At 38.7% G+C, this 27111-nt stretch overlaps 1 protein-coding gene across 8 annotated transcripts in view; it reads right to left on the bottom strand.

Annotated features, from left to right (window-relative positions):
* ANO5 (anoctamin 5) overlaps positions 1–27111 on the bottom strand; it is a 69441-nt gene that overhangs the window by 35748 nt on the left and 6582 nt on the right. For 2 of the 8 annotated variants that reach the window (XM_033150949.1, XM_033150958.1), the window contains exons 2-6: positions 16186–16256; positions 13409–13456; positions 9804–9848; positions 6894–7007; positions 902–970 (exon numbers count right to left, since the gene is read on the bottom strand). In XM_033150949.1, the coding sequence (XP_033006840.1) occupies positions 902–970; positions 6894–7007; positions 9804–9848; positions 13409–13456; positions 16186–16256 (347 nt within the window). The remainder of the gene's footprint in view (positions 1–901; positions 971–6893; positions 7008–9803; positions 9849–13408; positions 13457–16185; positions 16257–27111) is intronic. The other 6 variants (XM_033150986.1, XM_033150987.1, XM_033150967.1 and 3 more) reach the window with 5 other exon arrangements.

The raw sequence follows: 27111 nt of genomic DNA, 5'->3' as shown, positions 1-27111 counted from the left end.
TCAACATGGGTAATAAGACTTTCCCTCCTTTTTTGCACCCTCCACTATGAGTATCCTATGCCCTCACTAAATCTGCTCCAGAATGTGACAGAACCCCTGGAACATTTAAATCTCACTGAAACCAATAGCGCTAACTTGTTCTATTAATCCCAGTGGGAGACTAATCATCTACAGGCAAAATGGGAGAATAATCAAGACCAAGAGAAGCTAGTTGTGCTCATCAGAAGTGGTCCGTATTCTGTCTCCATACAATACCGTTATTTAGAGCACATGTCTGAATATTTTCTGCATGTACAACTTAATGCTCTTCTAGCCCTTCTTTTTCCTTTATTGTAGGCCTTTAAAAAACCTCCCACTGATGATAGCCGAAGGATTACAATTTACGAACAAGATCTACAAAGAGGCTCTATTTCAAGGGGCTACCCATCTCATCTCCCCCCACCCCCGCACAACGAAGGATAATGGGCCCAAACAAACCCTAGGCACACCTGGAATCAGAAGATCTCATAATCAGAGCAATTGCTACACTTTGAGTTAAGAAAATGAAATTCCTCAGCCTTGAAACTACTCGCTAAGACTTCTCCTATAGAAGGAGATGATCCCAGGTATGTCTTGGGCTTGCCAGGCAGAGGAGCAGGGATATCACTGTAGCACCTCTCCATGTTGTTAGGCACTGTAGGGTTTTGGATGACACCTAAAGGTCACAGAACCTCTCCAAGAAGGGACTGCAACACTTTTATTTTCTGATCAGCATCTAGCACGCTGTTAACAAACAAATCTTACACATGCTGCAATTCAATAGACACTCTATTTCCTAGCAATTTCCAAGCCGAGTTCTTCATCCCCCATCTAGTTCAGGCATATGTTCTAGAAGTCAGAAGGCATAGTAATGCTTCGTTACCTTCTTGTCTTCAGTTTCTAGTTCCAGGCCAGCCTTCTCTAGATTGTTCTCAAATTCTCGTCTCCGTTCCTGAAGGAAAACAAAAAGCTCTTTACTTCTTATTAAAATAGCAGGTGCATTTAAATAGATAAATGCCTGTTATGTGTCAAAGAAATGTTCTCAAGGGCAGCCCAATACGAAGCACAGTGCAATAGTCTAAAAATGATATTACCAGTCTCTTGGTGTCAATAACCACATCTTGGGTCAAAAAGAAGAGAGATCATAGCCAGCTTACTAGCCAAGCTGTCAACTGGTGTTTCTGGCCATGGCTGCTCCCTGGACATACAGCAGCAGAAAAGGCATATAATTTAAAGGGATGTTTTTCTAGCTAGATGAAAAAGTCCCTGCCTTAGGTGATCATTTTGCATTGTTTTCAATCCTATATTCAGTTTTTCCTTTTTCTATTTTAACTGTTTTATGCTAGGACTATAAATCACCCCAACACATGTGCAAAAGGCAATAACTAAACAAACAAAAATAATATTTATCAGCACCTATATAGAATGACTTGAACAGTTTCCTTAACAGACTTCCTGTTTTATATTGTAAACCCATCCCAAGTTCACCCTCAGGGTAACAGCTGAAGGCAGACTTCAATTTCCCATGGTACAGTTTTAAGAAGATAAAAAGTAGGCACCAAAGTCCAGTGATTAAAGTTAATGATTCTGAAAGACGTTTAATATCATGAACAGATAATACATGTTATCCCAGAGAAAAGTTGTGCTATCAATGTAAAAAGAAGTTCACTTTCAGATAACAGTGTTGTTTGCTGCTAACCTTCAAATAATCAGCAAAGTGATAACATGTTTACAGTGTATGTATTATAAGACAGGGGTTCTCATGCAAGGCTTTCGTTTTATAATAATAATAATTTTTTATTTATACTCCGCCCTTCCCCGCCAAACCGGGCTCAGGGTGGCTAACACCAATAAAATCACAACAAAAACATAAAACAATTCATTAAAATACAATTTAAATTTTAATTTAGACTGCAGCCTCATTTTTAAGTAGCCCACCAATCACACCAAAACAAGGAAACATCAGGGTTAAACTGAAACCAACCCAAAGGCCAGGTGAAACAGCTCCGTCTTGCAGTCCCTGTGGAAAGATGTCAAATCCCGCAGGGCCCTGGTCTCTTGTGACAGACTGTTCCACCAAGTCAGGGCCAGTACTGAGAAGGCCCTGGCCCTAGTTGAAGCCAACCTAGCATCCTTGTGGCTCGGGACCTCCAAAAAGTTATTATTTGAGGACCTTAAGGTCCTACCTGGGACATACCAGAAGAGGCGGTCCATTAGATACGAGGGTCCTAAGACGCATAGGGTTTTAAAGGTCAAAACCAGCACCTTAAACCTGACCCTGTACTCCACCGGGAGCCAGTGCAGCTGGTAGAGCACTGGATGAATGTGGTCCTCCTCACGGGGTCTTTGCCGCGGCATTCTGCACCTGCTGGAGTTTCTGGGTCAGCTTCAGGGGCAGCCCCGCATAGAGCGAGTTACAATAATCAAGTCTGGAGGTGACTGTCGCATGGATCACTGTGGCCAGATCAGGGCAAGAGAGGTTTTTACGACTCTTTGGAGGGCGTTATCAATAGTCTCCCTTTCACATCTCTCAGATGTCCTACATTGTAATGAATGTTTTGCACTTATGATTACTATACTGCCTACAAGATGGCACAGTCCACATGGGTGGGGGGTGGGAGGAGAAACAGAACAGGGTCTTCTGTTTTGGCCAAATGATTACTACCATTTTGGTTCTTTAGTAAAATCAACAAGACTGGCACCAGGAAAATCCACTAGGTGGACAAACAATCAGTGAAAACGATATGTGCAACACTGGATAAATTCCAAACATCTTCCTGTTTCTAATTTGTTGCCAAAGTTTGTGTTATTTTGATCCAGGTAAGTCAACACCAGAAATACCAACTAGTACTTTTTTGGTTAGATTACAAAATTTCCACAATAGGGGAAAGGGGAAGGTTTACTAAGGGGAAAAATAAGACCAAAATTCATATTCAGAAAATGAATTTCTCCCTGTACTATAGACAAAACATAATAGTGCAAGGCTTATTACTGTATTATGAATACTTTGCAAAATGAGCTTGACTCCAGATCATCAAGAAAAAAATACATATGTGTGTTATGGAACCAAAGGAGCAAAATAATTGATGTTTAAATAATGTTATTCAAAAGAGAGAGAGAATATAATGGAACTCAAAAAAAAGAGAACTGCCAGCAATTTAAAGGAATAAATAACTTAACCATTCTACTTTCACATGGGGGGTATTTCTCCCGAGTTGTTTGCCTGTGAGAATCAAGAAATCTGATGCACTACTTTTTTAGTCTGTTTTCTGATGCGACAATTTTCGCATAATCCATTAATCTTCATGTGAATCTAAGGGAGATGTATTTCAGAACTGCATGTGTGAACAGGCCCAACTTCTAGCAGTGGCATGTTTACCCAAATAAATATGCTTAGGCATGGACCAGAGTGTGTTGGCATGCAGCATTGAATCAACTCTTTCTATTAGACAGCATTTCAACTCCTCATTGATACATTTTAAGGTTCTGCTGAAAATGGAAGTGATTTTTAAAAGCTTTATTTGTATGAACAATTAAGTGCTCCACTAGCATATGTCTGCAAAACAAAGCAAGCATACAGACTTCCAGAATGTGTTGCTCTCAGATGTTTTCCCAAGAATGCTTCTATTCTTAGCCCACAGAACACTGCCAAGTCACTGTGCTGTACAAAGAGCAATGCATGAGACTTCCTAGCAGTTACTGTACAGTATGACACTGCATGCATTCCCCCCCAATCCTTAACAAAGTATCCATCCCAAGTCCATTATAACGACAAAATAAAATAAAAACCCATGGTTAGAGTTCACTGCTTAAACGGGAGGCATTGCTAAGTAAACCTTTACAGCTGACAACGCCATCAGCTTTGCTGGTCCCAATGACATATAATTGGACTGAATGTATTCAGGAAGTGAGCAGATGTTAAAACTAATATCTCTATTAAGATCAGTCAACCTTTTAGTTTATTTCCATAGAGTAACCCTCACAAATATTCCAGATGATCTTCAGTCTGGGAGTTTTAATGCAGCAAAAAGAAAATCACTTGCTACAGTTCCATGGTTTGAGCTTTTTAAACCAACAAGAAGTCAAGCTGGGGTCGACACAAACTGGAACAGGAAAGCAATCTCTCCATAATTTTTCCCTTGGGAACTAGCCTGCTATCAGCAATGGCCTTGATGCTGTACTAAAAAACTCTCCATTCTCCAGAAAGGAAGGCCTCGCACAGGTCTCAAAAGAAAGGAACACAATAAACAACTCCCCAAGGAAAAAGACAGTGAAACTTCAGCAGTGTTGCAAAAGTCCAATCTTGATGTCTGAATGCAACTGAAAGATTTAACTATGGATCTTGGGTGCATAGGCCTCATGTACAAATGGTTCCTACCAGAGGTGAGACTACAGGATGATCTCTTTTCTAAAGGTTACATACAGAATATGTGTATGTTATCTATGCATATATTTTTTTACCGAGTCATCCTGTGCAGTAAAGGTTCTAATTAGCAATGCTTAAGGATAACATGCCATATATTATCTCATCTCATCTCTTTACACTGCATTCTGAAAGTCATGGAACAATTGAGATGCAAAAATAATATGGCATATGTAGTGCTTAAAAAAAAACACCCAGCCATCCTACAATAGAACAGTTATAATCAAAATGCACAAGAACAGAAATATGACAGTGCTCAGTCTGTGGCATTAGTGATGTGCTACACTGGATAAGGGCCTCCAAATTACTCACAGTCTAATCTTCATACTGCCATCAGAAAACATGCAGAACAAGTCTATATCAAAAAGCAAAGGCAACCTAAAAAGCCAAAAACTTTCTCGTGCTGCATATTACAATGTGATTTAAGGTCATGTAAGCAAACTCCAGGAAACTGCCAAATGAATCAGTGAACGATCCAAATATTCAGTCCTTGGAGCCTGCGAATCTTATGCATATTGCCTAAGACCATACTGCACAGACTTGTATGTTGAGCAACAGCTGTTAGTCACATTGTGGGGTTCATATATTGCTCACCTGATTCTACATAAGATAGGATCATAGCCAACTCAGTTTAAACTCACTGAAATTAATGGACATGACTAATTTAGGCCCATTAATTTCAATAATTAGACCATAGTTGGATTTAACCCCCTGGTCTCCAAGGGACAATAGTATTATCAGTACAGGATGGTAGCTGGGATCTCTGAAGTACTGTTGTTGTCCCAAGAAAATCATGTAGGGTTACAGCACCAGAAAAGAGCCCTGACCAGGAAACCAATTTAGTGTACAATCCCCTCTATTCACTGCCAAGTGATTGATTAGCAATAGGCAAAGCTGTCTCTACTTTCTCTGTAGTGCAGAGGTAGTCAGTGTTGTACCCTGTAGATGTTGTTGATAACTGCATGGCCAAGGGTCAGGGATGATAGAAACTGTAGTCTAAGCATCTGGAGAGCTCCACATTGGCGATCCCTGCTGTTGTGTATAACATCTGCAGTTATATGGAACAAGATGTGGTACAAAGTACTGAGGACAAAGTTCCCACCCTATCTTAGAAGATAAGATTATTCCTATGCTTTTGTGGATAAGGAAATCTAAATCGCTTACGGCCTGGTTCTCAAACTACCCTGGCAGCATTGCAAGTCACTAGATATGTAAACAAAAAACATTTGCTGAAATGCTGTTGTTTATGATTAGTTTACTGGACCTCTGAAAATATATAGTAGCTTATGTAAGCTATGCAACAACGTATGTTTCCAATACATTGGGAAATAAATTGTTTTGATTATAAAGGCAAGTCACATTGAGATGGAGGTCTATTCTTTCCCCCTAACAGAGTTCCAGGGCTCCATGACCAAGAGTTTTCTTGCAAAAAGTCAGTGTTTAAGCATACATTCCTTTTCTACATTGAGAGAGGAATTCAACACTATAGTGAGGCAATCATTCTGTCAGGTCAAGTATTTTGGCTTGCCAAACAAAACAATTCCCCCCTCTTCTCCCCACACATGCTGTTTCAGTGTTCCTCCCCAAATCCCCCAGAACCAATTTCAGGGGGCACATGGGAAAGAGGGGGATGTCCTTGCACAGGGCTTCTGCTGATAGGATTCATGAGTTGAATCCCTCCCAGAGACTTTTCTACCAGCAAGGGAATGAGGGACAGACCAAGAACACCACAGTACCTAGGCACTCCCATTTGTGTTATGAAGGACCAGTTGGCTAATTTCATACAATTAAGGGAAGCACATGTGCTTGACATGATTGCAATCTCCAATATCAAGAGGAACTGCAAACAATTGTAATCTTGAGTCATACACTATGTCTGTTGAGTCATACACTAAACTGACTATTTAAAGGGCAACACAAACTATTATTTTATGAACTGTCCAATTACACAAAATAGTGCTGCAGTCAAAATGGTGCTATCGTCATCAGAGAAAAGAATCTGCTGCTCCTCACCCTTCCTTTTAGCATAACCACATGATTGCTGCATCTCAACTGGCACCACTCAGCACATCTGTACCTTAAAAGCTATTTTATGGTTATTTGGAAGATATATATGGGCATTCCTGGTATGCTCTGGTCCATGGGTTCACGAAGAGTTGGACATGACTGAACGACTGAACAACAACATACGGGCATCCACAGAACTTTACACAGATAATATTAAATGTATAGAGCAGAATCATTAACAGTGAAGAATGCAACACTTAGAATGGCATCCTGACACTTTTGAAGAAGTAGATACCAACTTAGAACAGAAATTCAGACAGAACTACATCATGCCTCGATAAATCGCTTGGAGCTGGTATTTTCTGGTCATACAAGAAGCAAAAACAGGAAGCAACCATATGTTTCCTAAGTTGCTCCATCAGAAAATGTCATAAAAGAAACTTACCACTTTTTTTTCTCCTTCTATTTTTGGATCATCCACATATGCAAGTACGAAGTCTATTCGCCGGACACCATCCCTGAAGAAAACAGAGTCCTTGCTTTGATGTCGCTTATCAATCTATATAGAATATAATGTACACTATTAATATTTGTGGCTGATTATAAACATGGGAGAAAACCACACATCTTCCAGTTTGTTTCAAGCATTCAGTTTCCTATTTCCAAAAGAAGTATGAAATTTATGAAATAACTTGAGGGAAATGCTCCATAATTCATGGATGTAATGTATGTGTGTATATATACATACATATATATATATATATATATATATATATATATATATATATTCTCTTCCCCTTTGCATTTCCAATCATTTGCCCTCTTCTATTAATCACTAATTTCCAGACAGTCACTCACACTACTGACCTCTCTCCATGCATGAACAAGTTCACACACTAACATACATCACAGATCTTTTCAAGTCACACATTTGACTGTATGAGATACATGAAAAAGAACATCTGAAGCCCAATGCACATAAATGTTATTCACCTGCCATACATAGACATGTTAAATGCAACATACAGCAAAAGACAACAATCTTTAAATTCTTTTTACATTTTGTCTAAATGTCTGCTTTTAGAAGCAATTGCAAACACTGAAAAAGTTATTTTAGTCCTAGCATAATTTTGTACTGTAAAATAATAACACTCTGCTGTTAAAATAACACATTTGCAATATGTGAAAGCAGGAAGCACAGCAGTGGTACTGAAAATAAAGAAGATCTGTCATTGTTTTTTAAATAAATTAATGTTTAAGAAGGCAACAGACGCTGAGCAACAAAATCTGGTTGACTTTGGATTCTGCAATAACAAATGTGGGAACAAATTTGGTACATAAGTAATGTTATACTTGCTTCCATAAAGACTCCACAAATCTGGGAGTAGTGAAAACTTTTTCAGCTAGTTTTAATTTTATTTTATGCACTTAGAAGGTTACTAGCAATCGCATAGCTGTAAAGTGAGTTTCCTTCTGATTTGCTTCATAATTGGCTTGACCATTCTGAATTTCATTAGAGATATCTCAGGGTTTGCCCAAGAATTCTCCAACAAAACTTGGGAAGACCAAGTCAAGGAAAACTCCCTGTCAGTAGCCTTCTATTGCCAGCCCTCCAGTACTGCCACTCTGCCTCCCCTTCCCAAATTTATTGTGAAGTGAAACAGTTGGCGAGAAATTGGTGATTATATACCCTGGGCAGCAGTGGGTGCCTTAAGCTAGAGGCTTCCTTTACTGCAAGGCCTTCTTAAAGCTATCTCATTGCCAGAGGAAATTTGAGAATTTTTTTTGCACCAAGTCAAGTCTCTTATGAGTTAGGCTAAACTTTAGTAGGGACTCTGGCATCGCGGAACTCCGCAGGCAGGCATTTTTATTTTATTTTTAACCAGACATTGGCCTTCTGAGTCATTCTTCTCGCCTGCTCTGTGTTTTAATCAGTATTAAAATTGAATTATGTTTTTAACCGGCTTCCGCTGTTTTGATTTCTTATCTGATTTTACTGTACTATTGTTTGTGGTGTATGCAGCCAAGACAATTTATTTTGTGGATTTTATTGCTAGCTGTCTTTGTAATTTTTTTATGGATAGGTGGAGAACAAATGCAACAAACAATAAAATCCTAAGTTTACCTTTCTGAATTCCACTAGACTTGGTGCCATCAGTAGTAGCAGCAGCAACCATATATAGAAATTTGGGCTATATGCAGAAGAAGAAGAGGAGGAGTTTGGATTTGATATCCCGCTTTTCACTACCCGAAGGAGTCTCAAAGCGGCTAACATTCTCCTTTCCCTTCCTCCCCCACACTCTGTGAGGTGAGTGGGGCTGAGAGACTTCAAAGAAGTGTGACTAGCCCGAGGTCACCCAGCAGCTGCATGTGGAGGAGCGGAGACGCGAACCCGGTTCACCAGATTACGAGTCTGCCGCTCTTAACCACTACACCACACTGGCTTCTCAATGTAGTGCCAAATGCTTTGCAGCACTGGTTTTATTCATTCTCACAATTATGCAAGGTAGCTCTTCATTTTCATTCCACTATGAAGGCCACATTATTATTTATTCTGCTAGCTGGATTTTTTTTTGGGGGGGGGGGTTGACAGAGTTTCAAGTGTCATTTGCAGGTGTCAATTGTGCCTTTTCATAATTTTGCTGCCATGTCATATGTTGCTTTCATCACACTGTTGAACTGGCTCTTAATTGTGCTTTTTGTTCCATTTTATCTTATGGGATATCTCTGAGCACTTTATTTCTGTGTGGAAAGCAGACTCATAAAACACAACAGCTGTTATGCAAATGTTCATCTAATGCATGGTGGTTGGGTGTTTGAAGGAAATTTGGCCCAATACAGCAATTGCCGTTTCTCCCAACATATGCATGCAAAATAGAGCTTAGTTTAATCTACAATTAGGTTTGTATTCAGTATCTTGCAGTTGGTACTCAGTACCTTGCAATGATTAGAATGAGTCTCTAGTAATATCAAGTCCACCCTAATACAAAGGTTTTCAATGCTGAAGAAACCCTGTCAGAAATTAAATATCATATAATGTCCAATTGTCAAATAATTGGATAAGGTTTGCAGTCATGTAGGCAGAGCTTTGATGCTGTCATCAAGTTTAACATGAAATTATGTTAAGGTGGCTGTGGGCTTCTTTTGTTTTAACAAGCTAAAAATTACTGATCATTATTGGGGGGGTTCTGGTCTAAATTCTGTTCTTGTTTATATTTTGCAAACTACTATTCTTTATTTAAAGACTATTGAGGCTACAAATTTAATTCCCAATTAACCAGAGACATCACATAGTGAAGCTTGTTATCACTGCAGCCATCCAAGCTATTAGCAGTATCAGCTCTCTATGGTTTACCCTGAGACGTTGCTTCAGGAACAGATTGTATCTCCTTCCAGCCTTCTGGAACAACCAACAGGGAGTTAGCATGTCACCACACTGTTTTTTTTTTAAAAAAACCCTAAATCTACAATTGCGTAAAGTCAGGAACAAGACTCGTTTTTCCAGATCAGAAAGTTAATGGCTGCAGTAATAAAACCTGCCATAATAAAGAATACTTATTTCAGAGACAATATATGCTTACATAGACCTTAAGTTCTAATATGTATATCATACATTCAAGATAATCATTTTTGGAGATCTGGTTCTTAGATTCTCCATGACACATTCACAAAAAGAAAACAATGTGTTCCAAGAGCCACCCATGGAATGAGAATTTTGCATTCAATTCTTGTAATCACAAGAGCTGAAAGTTTACAATCAATGTAATTTGATGGCAGGAAGCTATAGCTATACCTGCAGACACCCCAAGTTGCATTTATGTGTCCACACTGAAATATATGTGATGAAAGAGAATTGAACTTGCCCATTGTATGACTAGTCTGTCCACATACGTAAAATAATAATAATAATAAAAGGTAAAGGACCCCTGGATGGTTAAGTCAAGTCAAAGGTGACTATGGGGTTGTGGTGCTCATCTCGCTTTCAGGCCAAGGGTCTTTCAGCTTTCCAGGTCATGTGGCCAGCATGACTAAACCACTTTTGGCACAACAGAACACCTTGGTGGAAACCAGAGCACATGGAAACGCCGTTTACCTTCCCGCTGCTGTGGTACCTATTTATCTACTTTCACTGGCATGCATTCAAACTGCTAGCTTAGCAGAAGCTGGGACAGAGCAACGGGAATTCATCCCGTCATGGGGATTTGAACCACTGACCTTCTGACTGGCAAGCCCAAGAGGCTCAGTGGTTTAGACCATAGCGCCACCCGTGTCCCTTTCTGTCCACATAGCAGCTAAGGAGAACTTTCACAGCTATGTAGTGGGCACTGCAGTTATTGCTATCAGCAGTATTTTTCAAAGGAAAAGGAGGCGTTCCATGCAGGGGCAAGAGTTTCCCATGCTTCTAGTCGCATGCGCCAAAGCAAAATTGGAAGAATGGATGTCCTCCAGTTCACAAAGCTAAGAACAGATACAAGCCTCACATTTTATTTCTGGCCTGAGGCTTTTACCACAATATGATTAAAACCAGTTTCAGTTCCCCCTTATTTAAAAAGTCAAAGCAAGATCCAAGTTGTCTGTACCCTAACAGCTAAGTAGGTTGTGTACAAGCTTTTAGCACTTCATTCCCTGAAGGTAGCTGCTAACTCCAAAACAAATAAGAGGTCAGCCATCAGTAACATAGCTAAGAAAAGCAAATTTTGGTTATGGCCTCCACCACCAAATTATATTAACAGGAGAGTTCTTGGTGTTTCTTTTTTTAATACCGGTACTTGCTTATACATTTATTACCGTATATCAGATGAATACTGTAAGAATTATTTGCTGCATATGCCAGTGGTTCCCAAACCCTTTCCCCTGTGGACCACTTAAAAATTGCTGAAGGTCTTGGCAGACCATTTAATGATTTTTTCTGCCTGTTGTAGCAATCGTGATGCAGTGTGCTAGATGCTGGATGATTTTTAATTGCTTTTTAATTGCTACATTTATTTCTTATCATGTATTTGATTGAGTTACAGTTTGCATGCCATAAATTTCAAATTGTAATACAATAAAATACATGATAAAAGAAGCAATAAAATACAATTAAAAATAAATATGAGTGTTTGATGCAGACATGCTGCAGATCACCTGGATAAAGCTCATGGAGCATTAGGTTCCACAGACCACAGTTTGGGAACCCCTGGCATATGCAATCTGCACACATACAGTACAACAAAACACTTTAGAAATAAAATCGGTGCACAGAAAGGAGATGATGTTCATGATGCATATGCACTGTATTCTAAGATATGCAAGATATCACCAAAGTCTGCTAACATGATTCTGGGATATGGATGTGTGAGTGACCAACTGACCAGAAATAGCAAGGAAGAATATATGGTCATAAAAAAGTGAAAAGTCACAGTGATGTTTTTCCAAATCTTCAAATTCACAACACATTGTGTTGGAGGTAGGAAAGAGTTATATTTCACAATGACAAACTTTATATTGTTTAATTGTACAAAATATTATATAACATATTAATTGAAACCAGTGCTTGTTTCTATTAAAAAAATGTTTAGGGATACTCTCGTTTTCCTACTCATATTGAAATACTGCCCCTCAATGAGGCCAAACTTTGATTCACAGAATGTTTAGGGATATGCGTACCCCTGCGTCCCCCCAGAAGAAAAAAAAACCCCAATCCTGATTAAAACCATACAGAAGACAAACATTCATGGAAGTTATTAGGTAAGAAAAAAAAAAAAAACCCTAAAATAGGCCTACTTCACTTAAGCATGTCAAATAAATAAATGTAAATCCAGAGTTATAACTTGCTCTTGGCTCAGAATACAAGGAGCAGTACAGGAAACAATGATAAAGATCTATCAATCGGCGCCACAAACCAGATAGATAAATAAATGGAAAATTAACACCAGTATTAGTAACAACCAATACACAATGATAGTAAGAAGTCAGCTGCCACCTCACATAATTTTGTCTGTGAAGCTAAGGATATCTAGGTGTACCTGAAAGAGAGACTGCCTCAACTCCATTCAAAATTCATTGGATTAAAAGAGGGATACCATGTTAAGAATATTAACATTTTAATCCTGCTTTCACTAGCTGCATGTTGTTACAGTAATTAATAAAGCAAAACAAAATGTATTACACTTTCTTGGACTTCATTTTTCAAACTGATCCATTAGGGACTCCCCCCTGCCCAACATTCATGCTTGCTTCAGTACAAGACGAGGGGGTGTTGAAAGTCCATTTATTGAGAAGGGGCATGCAGACTCCCACTGATAGATGAATGAGCAAGGTGGTAGAAAATAAAACCAAAGTCCTGTTAAAACAGCAGAAAAGATCCAAACACATAATAGCAACTCATTCCACAGCAAACCCAAGAAGAAGAAGAAGAAACTTTCCAGTTTTCAGCATTGTGTGGAAATTTTATGCAGATTTGTCACTTCATATTTGGTGTACTCTCTGTCCTTGATACCACTGTCCATTTTAATGGTTAAAACAAATGCCAGCAAACCGAGCATACTAGGCAATTAAAGAGACGAGCATTGTTTAATTTTTGGATGGAGAGAGACTCCATATCTAAAGGGTAATCACTTATTCTAAAGTTTCATTCCAGAAACAGACAATACCCTTGTTTCTGAAATCTTGATACTGTAACTCAAAGGAAGAAAATCAAAGGTTGCCGTTGCATTTGCAGAATGGCTTTTTTTCTAGCAGAGGTGTCTGCTAATATAAGAGAGAGGGGGATCATTGTTGCTGATTTCTCATGCAGTCTCCCATTTTACCTTCCACACTGTTCTGGAGAGTCTATTGCACAGATTGTCGAAGGGATATCCAAAATAGCTTAAGAAAACTGGAAAATATTTGTTTTGCTGTTGTTGCATTTTGACATATAGCAAGAGACAACACTATTCATGCACGGATGCATAACCACTGCCACTGGTTGCTGCTTACCCCTTGAAGATCAGAGATGAGTAATGTAGTCTCAGTGGTACTTAGGCCCTGCCAGTGGCATCATGAGAAAAATATAATGGGATTAGTGTTGATGCAAAAGCTGCAGGATGCTTAAAACAAAAACAAAAAACCCAGCAGTAACCATGAAGCCTTGCAGGGTTTGTTTGTGTTTTTAAAGCTGCAGTGAGTAATTTCCAGTTTAATTCTCAAGGAAACAATAGACTGCCATAGCCACCTGTCATCTTTATTTCCTTCAACAAGTGAGGGAACTTAAACCACAGTAATTTATGTTTTACATGGTTATTATCTTCCTGTTTTTGAACAGGAATAAAAGTTGCTATCTAACAATCTTTTGGTTATTCTGCTGTAGGGGGGGGGGAGGAAAAGGCAAATAAACCTATGCTTTGGTTTTGATAAGAGTTTTATACCACATTTGGAAATGATGGGAAAAGGAAGCTTTCTTTACATTTTTATCATAACAAATTTCCTGTAGGTCACTAAAAGCTTCTGGAAATTTCTATAATCTAGCAGCCTCTTGAATACAATCAAATTTACTATGTAAATTAGAAGTTTGCTGTATACCTCAAGAAGTGAGTTAATTTGGTATGAAAAAATGATCTAACATTTTATGTAATAACACAAATGCTTAGGATAAGGTTTTCCAACAGTGGTCTCAAAACATGAGTTTAAACTGGCAGTCGAGCAGGGTGTATAGTGGTGATGCATGAAAGACAAATGTTTGATGCATTAGTTTCAAATACAGGCAGGGAATATGAAACAAGATGTACAAATTTTTCCAGGTTAATTTCAGTCCAGTGAATATGAGTGCATGAGTAAGTTACAGTATTAGACAGTAAAAGCCAGATGGTGATATTCATCCACAAATTAAACTGGATTCAAGTTTGTCACTGAGCATCTAGCACAAAAATCCAAAGAAGTGATCACCTTTGTATTTAAATTAGATAAAGATGTACAACAGAATATATTGGACAGTAACTGTTGCAGCAAGCAAAGTGGATAAGGTATTTATTATGTGAAAGTATGGCAGCCAAGCAGAACTAATTTTAGGCTAACATTCATCACAATAAATATTACACAAAATGCATACTCATAAGACATTTTGGTAATGGCTTATCCATAACTCATCTTCTATACTGTGCATTGCATGTAAAGAAATCAGAATTTAAACTGCTGAAGAAACTTAGCTGAAGTTGCAAATATCTGCCCTTTTATTATTAAGCTACCATATTTATCATAAATAGGTGTAACCTATATGCAGCTACTGAATTTACATTTGCTTTGTAACCAGAAGCCAAAAAATACAATTTTAGTACCAGATTTACACACAGGCTTTACCCAATAAAGCAAAAATACATTTGCCTTGAAATATAATTGCAAAAGTGAGCAGAATCCTATTGCCCTCCCCATTCCTCTACAGTGGGTCTTGAACCTGCACCTTATTTTCCAGCTCTATGCCCTATGGTATTGGGCATTATTGCTGTCAATATGTGGCTATTATGGTTAAAAATAAACAGTATCTGTGGGCAGTTTATGGTACAAAGGGAAATAAACTTCTATATGCAGGGATACATACACTGGCCTCTTTGTGCTTGTTCAACAGTGGTTCACACACTGGAAGATGCTGTGACATCATTATATCTGGCAGGTGTATATTTTGTGAGAGAACAGAGATTGGATCCTCCTACATTTGGTTAACATGGGGACATCTCTGCAACCTCAACATCAAATCCACACCATTGCCTCACTGCGCTGCCATGGACGGTGGGGTGCGGCAGTTGTTGTTACTCTATTTTGGAGCAGAGTGTTTTTCTGGGATGGTGAGTCTAGAATATGGCAGATGTTGTACTAGTGTAGTGGAAGCACAGTTCTTCTCCTGGTGTATGGGAATAAAGGATTGTTCTTCCCATATAGTATATGCCCTCAAATACTACCACATGTCTAAACTCATTAAACTTATGATAGGTATGCGATTCACACCCCGAACAATTTCACTAAAGTAATGAAGAGAATATTTATGTACAAGAGCAAGTATATACAGTATCCAAAGTATACAAGTGGGCTACCAATATCAAATGAAGACTTTCTAATAATCAGCCTAAAGTAATAAATAAATAAATAAATAAATAAAGCGCTAAATATAAAATATATATAAAATAAATACAGTTTAAGATGGGTTGTTAAAAAAAACTTTACATTAAGATATAGGAAGCAGCCTTGAACTAAGTTAGACTATTTGTCCAGCTATGCAAAGAAATGGACAGCATTAACTATGATGAGAACTGTGAATTAATAATACTCTTATTATTATATCACATGGGAATACAAACACAAGGCACAGATGGATTTCTCATATTTAAATCACATAACATTATTTGATTTCATGTGTCATTCATCAGCTTAATCATCTAACCAATTCACACGCGTAACCAGGCTTCTATATGTAGTTTCCTAGATTAGGGGGCACTTGCACAATTCTGCTGCACAATGAAATTTAGAGTGGACAAACTTTCCTGGCTCCATTTGTTTGTCTTCTATAGACTGGCAAGGCCCTGCATTCCACTCTTTCTGTCTTCCGATTTCCCCTGGGAATTCTGTAATTCATTTCTTAGAAGCCAATTTCTAAATATTAAGGTGTATGCCTTCCCTGAGAGATTAATGGAAGTTTATGAGGTTTTCACTTACACACAGCATTACTTCCCTTTCAGTATAAAAAACCACATTTTATAAAACAAACTGTGCCCACAGTTAAAACTTACCTCAGAGTTGCAAGGCAGTTCTGAATCTGTGTTTGATAAATTTTCAAATAAAGCTCCATTGCTTTCTTCTCCTAAAGAATACAGGAATAAAATGCACATTTACCTCAAATGTATGCTTCCATAAAAAAATCATGTTTGACATTAAAAGAAATATTTACAGCCCAATCTTAAATATGTTTACTCAGAGCTAAGGCTTTCTGAGTTTAATGAGGCTTACTCTTTCTGTTCACATGTACTAACCAATAGGTGCCCTTGACAGTCACATAACAACACAGACAATTCTGGCAGTGCAGCCGTGCTTGCAATTCTGGGATATTGATTTCATATTTTAGTAGCTACATCTTGGAGAGGCCATCATCATCCACAGTAATCTTAAGATTTAGTGTCAGGAATAACGTAGTCCTGGACACAGCAGAGTTAACCGCAGGTTTTCTTGAAGCTTCTGACTGTTGAGCATTAACTGGACAGCACAACGCAGGAATTCAGCAACTCACTTGGATAACTATATACAGTATTTATTGAAGCAACTAGTATCCATAAGTTACTATGTACAGACTTTACAAATAAAAGAAACAAAACATAAAATCTCTCCTCTCTGTCTCTCTCTCTCAACCTTCAGTACACCACCAACAACCAACCAACACAGCTCTCACACAGAGCTCATTCTTTAGGAACTCATTGACCAATCACAGGTCATTGCTAAGGGTCTGGAGAGAGAGCAGATCTTGGCTTTCTGCCAACTGGTAATTGCTACAGAGGTGATAAGCTGACTTTCTGCACGTAGGCACTTTGAAATCTCTAACAAGTAGTGCAACATGTACAGCAAAGGGAGGACAAGCGTGTTTCGCATCATAGGAAGCTGCCTTCTACTGAGTTATTGGTCAGCCAGCTCATTTGTGATGGCTCTCCACCCCTGCCTGGAGATGTCAGGGACCTTCCACACATAAAGCATGTGTTCTGCTAAAGCTACAGCCCTTCCTCACATCTGTGCAAACATACTGAATTGAGGCAAAAGTTAAGACAAAGGTAGGAGGGGGGAGGGAGAGGGCGGGGGCAGGTGGGCAAGGAAGGGCTTGGCCTCCTCCATCCCCTCAAGATGGGGGAGGGGGACAGCTCCATCCCAAAAGACATTGGGGAAGGGGGGTTGCAGGCTCCTCAGCCCTATAGAGTTGGCACCTATGTGTACTAGCAACTCTGTTCGACACTCCACATAATTCACAAAAGTTTATGATAAATAAATGCGTCAGTCTTTGAGGTGCCACAATTATTATTATTATTGCTGTTTTTGCTGCAACAGACTAACATGTCAACCATCTCTAAATACAGTGGTACCTCAGGTTAAGAACTTACAGTAATTCATTCTGGAGGTCCGTTCTTAACCTGAAACTCTTCTTAACCTGAAGCACCACTTTAGCTAATGGGACCTCCCGCTGCACCGCCAAAGCATGATTTCTGTTCTTATCCTGAAGCAAAGTTCTTAACCTGAAGCATTATTTCTGGGTTTGTGGAGTCTGTAACCTGAAGTGTCTGTAACCTGAGGTACCACTGTACATTGTTGTGCTTGTTCTGTAGCCATTTCCTGAAAATGCAACCGGCCTTTCATTGTTAAAGAATCAATGAAGAATACTTTTTTTGTGCTTCTCCGAGCAATGGGATCTTGTCTTCTGTACACTGAAAGAAGTATCAACCTTCAAGCAAAGATTATCCTGTATTCTGGCCACACTTGTACCCTACATAAAGTTTGTACCTCTCAATCACTACATGAAGAAAAGCCACAGAACAACATGTATCCTAATGACTAACAGCAGTGCAGGAATTCACATGAAGAACTTTCTTGTAAATGGGCTTTTCTCTGTTCACACTTTGTCCTGAGCTCAATAGGAGCTGTTTATTTTACCTACTAGCATACAATATCTAACAAATGGTTTTTAACATTGCCAGCTGATGCCCTGATATCAGATTATATAATTTACATGAAGTAGATAATCTTTCAAAAGTGATAATATACATGAGAATATTTTATATCCTTATACCTTGCTGCTGTTCATTTAACTGTCTGCCAGCGAGGAAGAAAACAATTGAAACATCTATGTCTGGTATTCAATTAACTTCTTGCATACCAGTATGAAACACTGATCACAATTTACCCATTTCATAGTGTCATGAAAGCGTTAAAATATGCATCAAGTCCCCCACCTACTAGGAGTTTCCTGTTCAGTTTAACAAACAAATTCTATTTGCACTTAAATCAATGGAGAAACTCAGACCTGTTCTTTGGAACTTCCTCCTGTTGCAAAACTGGTTGTTTTCCATGGCTTCAAAATTTCCATAAATTTTACATAAATAAGAGCTTTATGTGCACAGTGGAGAGTCCAGACAGCTTTGGATCATCCAACTTTGGATGAGCCCAAATGATTTCACCGTAATCCACCCCACAAATGTGCTTAGAATGGCAGCTTTGAATTTTTGTATTCCACTATGTTGAGCTTGTATTCATGAATCTAGTAGTATATGTAAATTGAAAGTTGTATGTTGAACATGCAATGTTATTAGCATACCTTGTTGAGTCATTGTATAAATGGCCTTTGAAGTACCATCACATGGAACTCATTATCATTCTCACATGCAACCTATACTTGATGCTTCCGTCACCAACTACCAAATATGCATGTGTGAACTCATGCTTAGGCTTTTGTCTTAAGCCCATTTATATGGAAGGCAATTCTGTGAAGTCAGTCTGTGAAACACTAAAAATATATATATTAAAATTGTCTAAAGAAGAAACTTAATATCTTCTTGACTTACAACTACATCTCATTAGATAGAAAGGAGGGGGAAACTGAATTAAATTTCCTTTGAAATGTGTCTGAAACATATTGAGGTACATACACTAACCAGCAAGCACTCTCTCTGCTTTGCAGATACATTCTGCTAAGACAGAAGTTACCACACACTAGCACATATTCACTTTATTTAATAAAATTTACATTTCACTTGGCTATAGTGAAACCTCTATGTGGTTTACAAGAAATATTGTAATTATCAACAAAAACGGTTTAAGACAATTGAAAACATTATAAATAAAAGTAGAGTAACATATATTAAACATGTCAACATGTCTGGATAGGCTTGCCTGAACAAAAATGTTTTAAGCAGGCACCTAAAAGGGTAAAGAAAAGGTGCCTGTGCAATGTCAAAACGCAAGGAACAGACGTAGCACAAAGGAATTGAGTTTCCATCGTGCAAGATCTGTTGTGGAGCAAATCCTTAAAGAAATGATTTGTGTTTCAAAAGCAGAATGAAATCTACTTTGTGGCAAAGGAATTAGAACTGCCTGGAGAGGAGGACACATAATAAATCTGATTCAAACCAGCTCTACCCAGAGACTTGTTTCCTTCTGTTGCTCTGAACGTGTTGTTCTGTACCTACAGACCTCCCTGCCTTGGAGTGTAATGAACACTCTAAACTGGACGAATCTGAGTACAGTGGTACTTTGGTTGTCAAACGGCTTGGCTCCTGAACAAATCGGCTCACGAACGCTGCAAGCAAACCCAGAAGTGAGTGTTCCAGTTTGCAAACGTTTTTGGGAAGCCAAACACTTGGAAGCGAGTGCAGGAAGCTCCTGCAGCCAATCAGAAGCCGCGTCTTGGTTTTAGAATTGTTCCGGGAGTCGAACAAACTCCCAAACGGATTAAGTTCAACAACCAGGGTACTACTGTACCTCTCCTCTCTCATAGCCACAGGGAAGTGTTCAGAAGCTTCTGTTTCCATTATGAATTGATTGTAGATTTCTGTCTCACCCAAACCTAGGCAAATGGTAGTTAATTTCAACAATGATGAAATGAAACAAGCCACAGTTTATGAAGTTGGCTTGTTTTGTATAACTATACTATACTCAAGATTACAGTTAGGGTTCAGACAACAGAATAAAACTATGGTTAATCTAAACCAGAAGTAGGATTTTACAGTCTCCTCCTTGTAGGCAACACCAGAGGAGAGGGAAGGAAGTTCATGCATGACTCAGGTTTGCAAAGGCTCATTCTCACAATGCTAAACTAGGGCAGATCCATACCATACATGTAAAGTGAATTCAAAATTCATTTAAAGCATATGGCTTCCCCCAAAGGATCATGGAAATTGTAGTTTGTTAAGAGCACTGAAAGTTGTAGCTCTGTAAAGGGAAAGCTACAGTTCCCAAGATTCTTTGGGAAAGTTATGCGCTCTAAAGGTATGGTGTGAATCTACCTCAAGACACACAAATAAGCCATGGAATTCCATGACACTACTACTACCATGAAGGACAGAATAAATAAATCATGTAAAACTTGTTTCTTTGTGCACATAACCACATCCTTCTTTAGAATGAAAACTTGTTTGCTGAGCCACATTTGAACCCAAAAAGAAATACAGTACTTTGGCTTCCCCTTGTTAGTGACAAAGACTTGCATAATTAAAGTCTTGCCTCAGGCCAAAACATGAGGTGAGAGGCTTTCAAATAGATCGCAGAAGTGCTGTCATGTGGATATGGTTTAAGTGCCCTCTATTTCCCCAACTTCTGATTTAGTCACTGATCTCTTTGCTTGATATTTGTTCCTGTTCCTCTTTTGGTCTTCAACATCCTGATTCAGAGCAAATCTCTTAATATCCTCTCCTAGTTCAACATACTGTGTGGAATGTTGTGCACACAGAAGCACTGTTGAAGCAACAGAGGTATCCACTAATACAAGAAGAGGGGGGTGGTTTGCTGATGCCTCTTCCTCTGCACAATTTAATTCAAAATTCTTGATATATGCAAGCTACTTTAAAATAAACAAAATGAATTTGAAAATCCTATCTGAGATAATCTTGGGGAGTGGGGGAAATCAACCAAGAAGAATGATATAATGAGTTACTGTATCGAATGCAATACAATTTTGAAACTTTCGAAAGTGTAAATCCATAGATCCTTGTAGCAAATGTTTAATCTTTTACTCACATTATAGTTTCGGGTTACACTCAAAATAAAAGTAAGAGCTGCCTCCTGGCTGCTGGCTTTGCTGTGGCCTTGCAAAGGTCTTTTTCTTCTTCTAAGTATCCATTTTCAGTTTGTAATTGTCAGCACTATACATGTCAGGCTTGCTCCAAAGATGCTAAGTCTGGTCTTTCACATATCCTAACTTATAGTTAAGAACTCTTTGAACAGCAAACCACATTTCACTGTGTAATTTCAAAGTAAAGCTATGGAAAAATTAGAGGCCCAAAGAAGTTAAATTTAGCAGAGCTGCTTGTCACCATGTGCTCCACCAACAGTTTTCATGCCGCAGGGGCATTTGCGATCTTGCCACATTCTCAGTCGTTCTAAAAATCCCAAGGTATCACAAGAATCATGTTAAGAGATGCTATATCATCACTTGGAATGTCAAGTTATAAAACTGCACCACACCTAAAGTATTGTGGCTTCTTGAGAGTGTGCTCTCTGGAACTATTTTATCAGCAATAGATACCAAGAAGAAAATACTGACCCCATCAAGAATTTCAGATAACAGAATAAGCATGTGATTTCTGTAAATTTCATGCTTCTTTGTGCTCATGAGGTGAAAGGGCGTGGGGAGAGGTGATGTTCACAAATTCCCACTTTGCTATGTACTGCATTTCTTTGCACAACCTACCACTTTGTTGCAAAGGTCCATCACATTTCTTTAACAGATTGGCTGGGTACAAAGGCCTTCAGAGGAAAAAGGAATCACCGAAAACCATTCCTGCTCTTTACACTAATGGAAGTATCCATTGGATCAAAAAGCTTTTTGCAAGTGGAGTAATACAACTGGATACAATCCATAAAATGGCAACCTGAGACTATTGGGAATTAATTTATTCAACTGTATCTGTTTTCAGCCAATAAGTCTAAATATGTATAAGAAAGCCAAAGAAGTTAGTATTTCAAAGGCTGCAAATTGTAAGAGTATACATAAATTCCAGACCAGAAAGCCAGACTGTCCCTTTCAGATTTCAATGAAAGCTTAAGTCCTCAAAACTAAAGGAAGGCTCAATCCAGTATTTATTGTTGTAGCATCTCTTGCAACTATGTTTTCACCACCTTGCATTATGTCTTTGCATTAGTTACTTTCATATAGATCACAAATATTTCATATAAATAAATAATACTGAATTGTTTATTATTTTAGGTGTGCTTTACAGTCTTGACCTTGTTTCCCCTCATAGCAACTCTGCAGCATACACCACTTCTAGTAAAATATTGAATGAAAATATAAAAGCAGTTTAATTCCTTGTCATTTGCAAGTGAATTGTGAGAGCAGATCTTGCTATAGTTTCCAAGATCATGAATGACATCACTCTGTAAAATAATGGCTAGTACTCTATGGTATAAACCAATTCAAATCTCCCTTCTGCTATAAATTCACTAGCAGGCCTTGCACAATGTTTTATCTCTCAAATTAAGTCCCTGATCACAAATATGGTTACAGTATTTCTGACCTAAACTACAGGATAGTTTGTCAGGATAGTTGTAAAAGTTAGTAAGATAATGTATATGAAGTGCTATGATTATGCTGAAGTAGTATATAATTACAATTGTATTGTTGAATACTGTGTACTGGGTATACTTAAAATGTTAATTACGTCTGATGTTGACATCTATTGTCAGCAGAGTGATATGTTCTTCATATACAGCCTACGCCAAAGTGACAAACGTAATTAAACAATGTCTTTCACAATGTTTAAGCAGCTGTTATACAGTTGTACCTCGGGTTACGTATGCTTCGGGTTATGTACTCCCGTAACCTGGAAGTGTAACCCACCGTGCGCGTGATCCGCGCATGCGCAGAAGCGTTCTCTGTACTTCACGCATGCACAAAACACATTGTTCGGGTTATGTGCAGCGACCTGGAACCAATTAAGTACGTAACCTGAGGTATGAACAGCCAAAAAAACCTGACAAATGACCACTGTCTTTTCAAACTCCACTTTAATATTCTTGTTTCAAAACTGACAGTTTGTTTTTATTTTTATGTGCTGTAAGAAATGATGGGACAATTTAAAAGCTGCGTGCAATAGCTAATCAGATCCCTAACAGGCACTGGGTCATTCCTTCATCTTGGTCACTTGATATGAAAGTTGTTAACTGTTTCTTTATTTGACATCTTCAACATGTACATGTGGAGATTTGTGGCTGTGAGCTAGAGACATCATATGCATACAAAAACAAGGTCATCCTTGTTTAGTCATCATCCCAAGAGAACGTTAATTATTTCACGAGAGATGCTCAACAAACTGAAAATACATTTTCCTAAGTACTGGTCAGGGAATACACATGCTATCCTATCTCTCAGTGTTGTTAGGAGGAGTATTGAGGGGTTAGCTACACATTACAAGCAAACAATCCTGATACCCTAACACCCTTGAGAACTCTCTTTGTCTAATCAGGGCCAGATTTTTTTCAGTGTGTAAGATATGAATACCATATGAACATGTTGCTCAAGTAGAGCTGTAACTCTGAAGCTGTAAAATGACTTCAAGTCATGAGGAGGGATGGAACCTGCTCTGTATTATTTTAATATAAGCTCTAAAAACTTTGGCTTTTGATTCCATGCTATCGCAAGGGGCTTTGATGGTTTTTTACTTGTCACCTGTTTGTTAAGTTTAGAGTGGTACAGTCAAACCTCGGATGTCGAACAGCTCCGTTTTTGAACATTTCACAAAAACCCAGAAGTAAATGCTTTGGTTTTTGAACGTTTTTCGGAACCCGAACATCTGACACGGCACGGCTTCCGCTTGAGTGCAAGAAGCTCTTGTAACCAATCAGAAGCCATGCCTCGGCTGTCGAACATTTTGGAAGCTGAACGGGCTTCCAGAACAGATTACATTCGACAACCAAGGTTTGACTGTATGTTTATTGTGGATCTTCGGATTAGAAATTTTTTCTATACTTCGGAGCTGCTTTGAACATTTTTAAAAACATGGTTAGAGTATTGGTCTAGGACTGGGGGGACCCAGGTTCAAACTCTCTCTTAAGTCATGGTCCTTTTAAAGAAAAAAGAAAAAAGAAAAGCTGCTTTAGAAAAGAAAAAAACTAGAAGTAATTGGAATGCATCTTACCCTTTTCTGCTTGTCATTTCTCTATTCCAAATAGTGAACAACAGTTTCCCCCATTAAAAACAAGCTATTTCTGAGGTAGAAGGAAAGCATCCATCAATGCTTCCTTTCTGCCCCCCCCCCATATACAAATATATGGCTACAGGGCTGTTATATGCATTAGTATATAAATAACAGCGCCAGAGATACTATCATTTCTTCCAGATGTGGACAATCAGCAGCACCCAATCATTCCTGGTCTTCTTAAAGCTGCAAATGAAATAGCAACTCTCTTTCCAGACTTCTGGAATCCATGAAATATTCTGCATCCATGTGGGTAGTCCCCCTTTCCCCAGTCCCAAATGTCTGGGAATGTTATTTGGAGCACATTGCAGGTGAAAAGTGAAATGCTCCCTCCCCATTTGCTGCACTCCCAGTAAGTATATGCCTTCTGTTGCAATTTGGGGGCTGGATAAAAGAAATACGATATGAAGGCAGTATTATTTGGAAAGGGGATGGTGAAAAATGATAGAAATGATTGTTAGAAAAAGAGACGAAGCATATGAAGGGAAATGGCTAGAGCAAGCTACGAAAGACCACAGCTGGCTCCAACAGTTGCACCATAAACCATTTATCCCTAGAGAAATTCAATACAGTGTTAAAGGAGCTGTAATTTCTGAACATGGGGGCAGGGAAGGAAGCTAAGCAGGGGAAATATAGGAGCAGGGCATTTTGTTGACAATACCAAGCTAATGCCCTGTAAAGATGAATGAAAACAGTTGACTATTTCACAGTAAAAGCCCACCGTGGGAACAGTTTATATATGAAACACTGTGAACTTGTACAAAAATAAAATCTATAAAACATTAGTAATTATGGCTATGGCATATGCCTACCTTCCATTCTTTGTCTCCTTTCCCCCTCTGGACTCCTAGCCTGCTCTCTCTCTCTCTCTCTCTCCTGCATGCATGTCAGCTGATCAGTGAAAATTTGAAGCCCTTGGGGCTGCTGAGGCCACACCCTCCTCTTTACAGGCCACTTTCAGAGAGTCAGGCCGATTCTATTCCCCCCCCCTCCCACAGCCATTTTATTTTTCAGTGACTCAGTGTTCCATGGCTATTGGGAATGCTCTGTCCTCACTGGGTTTGGGGGGAGGAGTGGTTTTTCCTTATGGTATATCTATATCTGTATCTATAGGGAGAGAGGGGGTAGGGGAATTGTACTTCTACATCTCTTTAGATTCCCCCAAGTATGCTCGTGAGATGAGAGTGCTTTTTTATTATTGCTTAAGGGTTGGAGCTCATCCATGAATTTTTAAAAATATTGCTTCAGTATTGCTCAACTAGAGCACAACTAGAGCCTTCATAGCTCAAAATATTGCCATGGGTAATTTCAAAACCTATATGGTGGTGCCAATATAGGTATGTCATAATTTCAACTGAAATTGTAATTACTCTGGCTCATCTGCAAGAACATTACAGTGGCACCTCGGGTTACAAACACCTCGGCTTACATACACTTCGGGTTACAGACTCTGCTAACCCGGAAGTAGTACCTCGGGTTAAGAACTTTACCTTAGGAGGCCCCATTAGCTAAAGTGGTACCTCAGGTTAAGAACAGTTTCAGGTTAAGAACGGACCTCCAGAACGAATTAAGTTTGTAACCAGAGGTACCACTGTAGTTTGATAAACAATAAACCAGAAACTTGGGACTTCTGGATTACTGTGGAATGGCAGTGGATGGCAAGCTGATGTTTCCAAACTTGCATTTGGCAAGAAAACAATTATAAATATTATACAGATAAATATAAATAGTGTTTGGGATGGTTACACTAGTTTAGAACAAAATCACTCAGATTATTTGTCTTTCCTCACCATGTCCCTGTACTAGCTTTCAAATAAGGCAGGCAAAGAGCACGACTACCAGGTTTTTTATCTAATATCTGCACTAATCCTAAAATAATCTGCACCATAAGGCTGAGATGTCCCTGACTCAGTTTCATTCACTGCAACTGAAAATCTTGCCCAAAAGGCTTAACAGTGAATGTGCACTTCTACTTGATGTGAGTCAGAGCCACAGCAAGGCTATATTTGGTCAGAACTAGCAACAAAAGTTTCCCTCCCCTTTCCCTGTAGGAAGTTGCTACTTTAGAACTAATGATTGTACATCAACATTGTGTCCATGAACTGAAGACCTGATTCTCAATTTTGTATGGGCATGGTAAAACAGACTTCAATATAGTACTGTATATATAATGCCAGTGCCTTAAATATGTCCCCGTTTTCAGAAAACTAATCCAGGTGCAAATAAATTTCCTTCAGACTAGAATACTGACAGACTGACTCAGTTTTAAAACGCAGTATTTTTCTACAGCAGAACAAACATGTATTTTGAATAACATGGAAACAGTACTGTTTATTTGAAGTAATAGTAGACAGTGGAAACTTGTCTGTTCCAGGTTCCTGTCCCCCCCCCTTCTTTTCCTAATGCCCACTGGATGATGACATCATGATAATATATAGGGTTGGTTGACGTGGTACCAAATTGAAAATTTCACATACCAAATCCACATTAAAGAACAGGCATTGAGAGACCTTAACCCCTTTTGTGCTATTGTTGGACTCTCCCCAAAATGACAGAACAGGGTTGAGTGTCTCTAGACTGAGTGTCTCTATACTCTAGATTAGATTAGCATGCTAATCTTAATAGATACAGATATAGCTGATGGTCTAAGGAACATGTGGGAAGCTGACAGATTACTATCAGTAGAGATGACTGGACCTCAACATGGGGGAAATTTGTTTTGAAATCTGCCTTGGCCTCAACAGAATAAGTAGCACTTGTTGTTGTTGTCGT

Source organism: Lacerta agilis, chromosome 1 (genome assembly GCF_009819535.1).
Source record: "Lacerta agilis isolate rLacAgi1 chromosome 1, rLacAgi1.pri, whole genome shotgun sequence".
In the NCBI taxonomy this organism is placed as follows: domain Eukaryota; kingdom Metazoa; phylum Chordata; class Lepidosauria; order Squamata; family Lacertidae; genus Lacerta; species Lacerta agilis.
The sequence above is the reverse complement of the archived record's forward strand: the minus strand, read 5'-3'. Positions and strand labels throughout refer to the sequence as shown.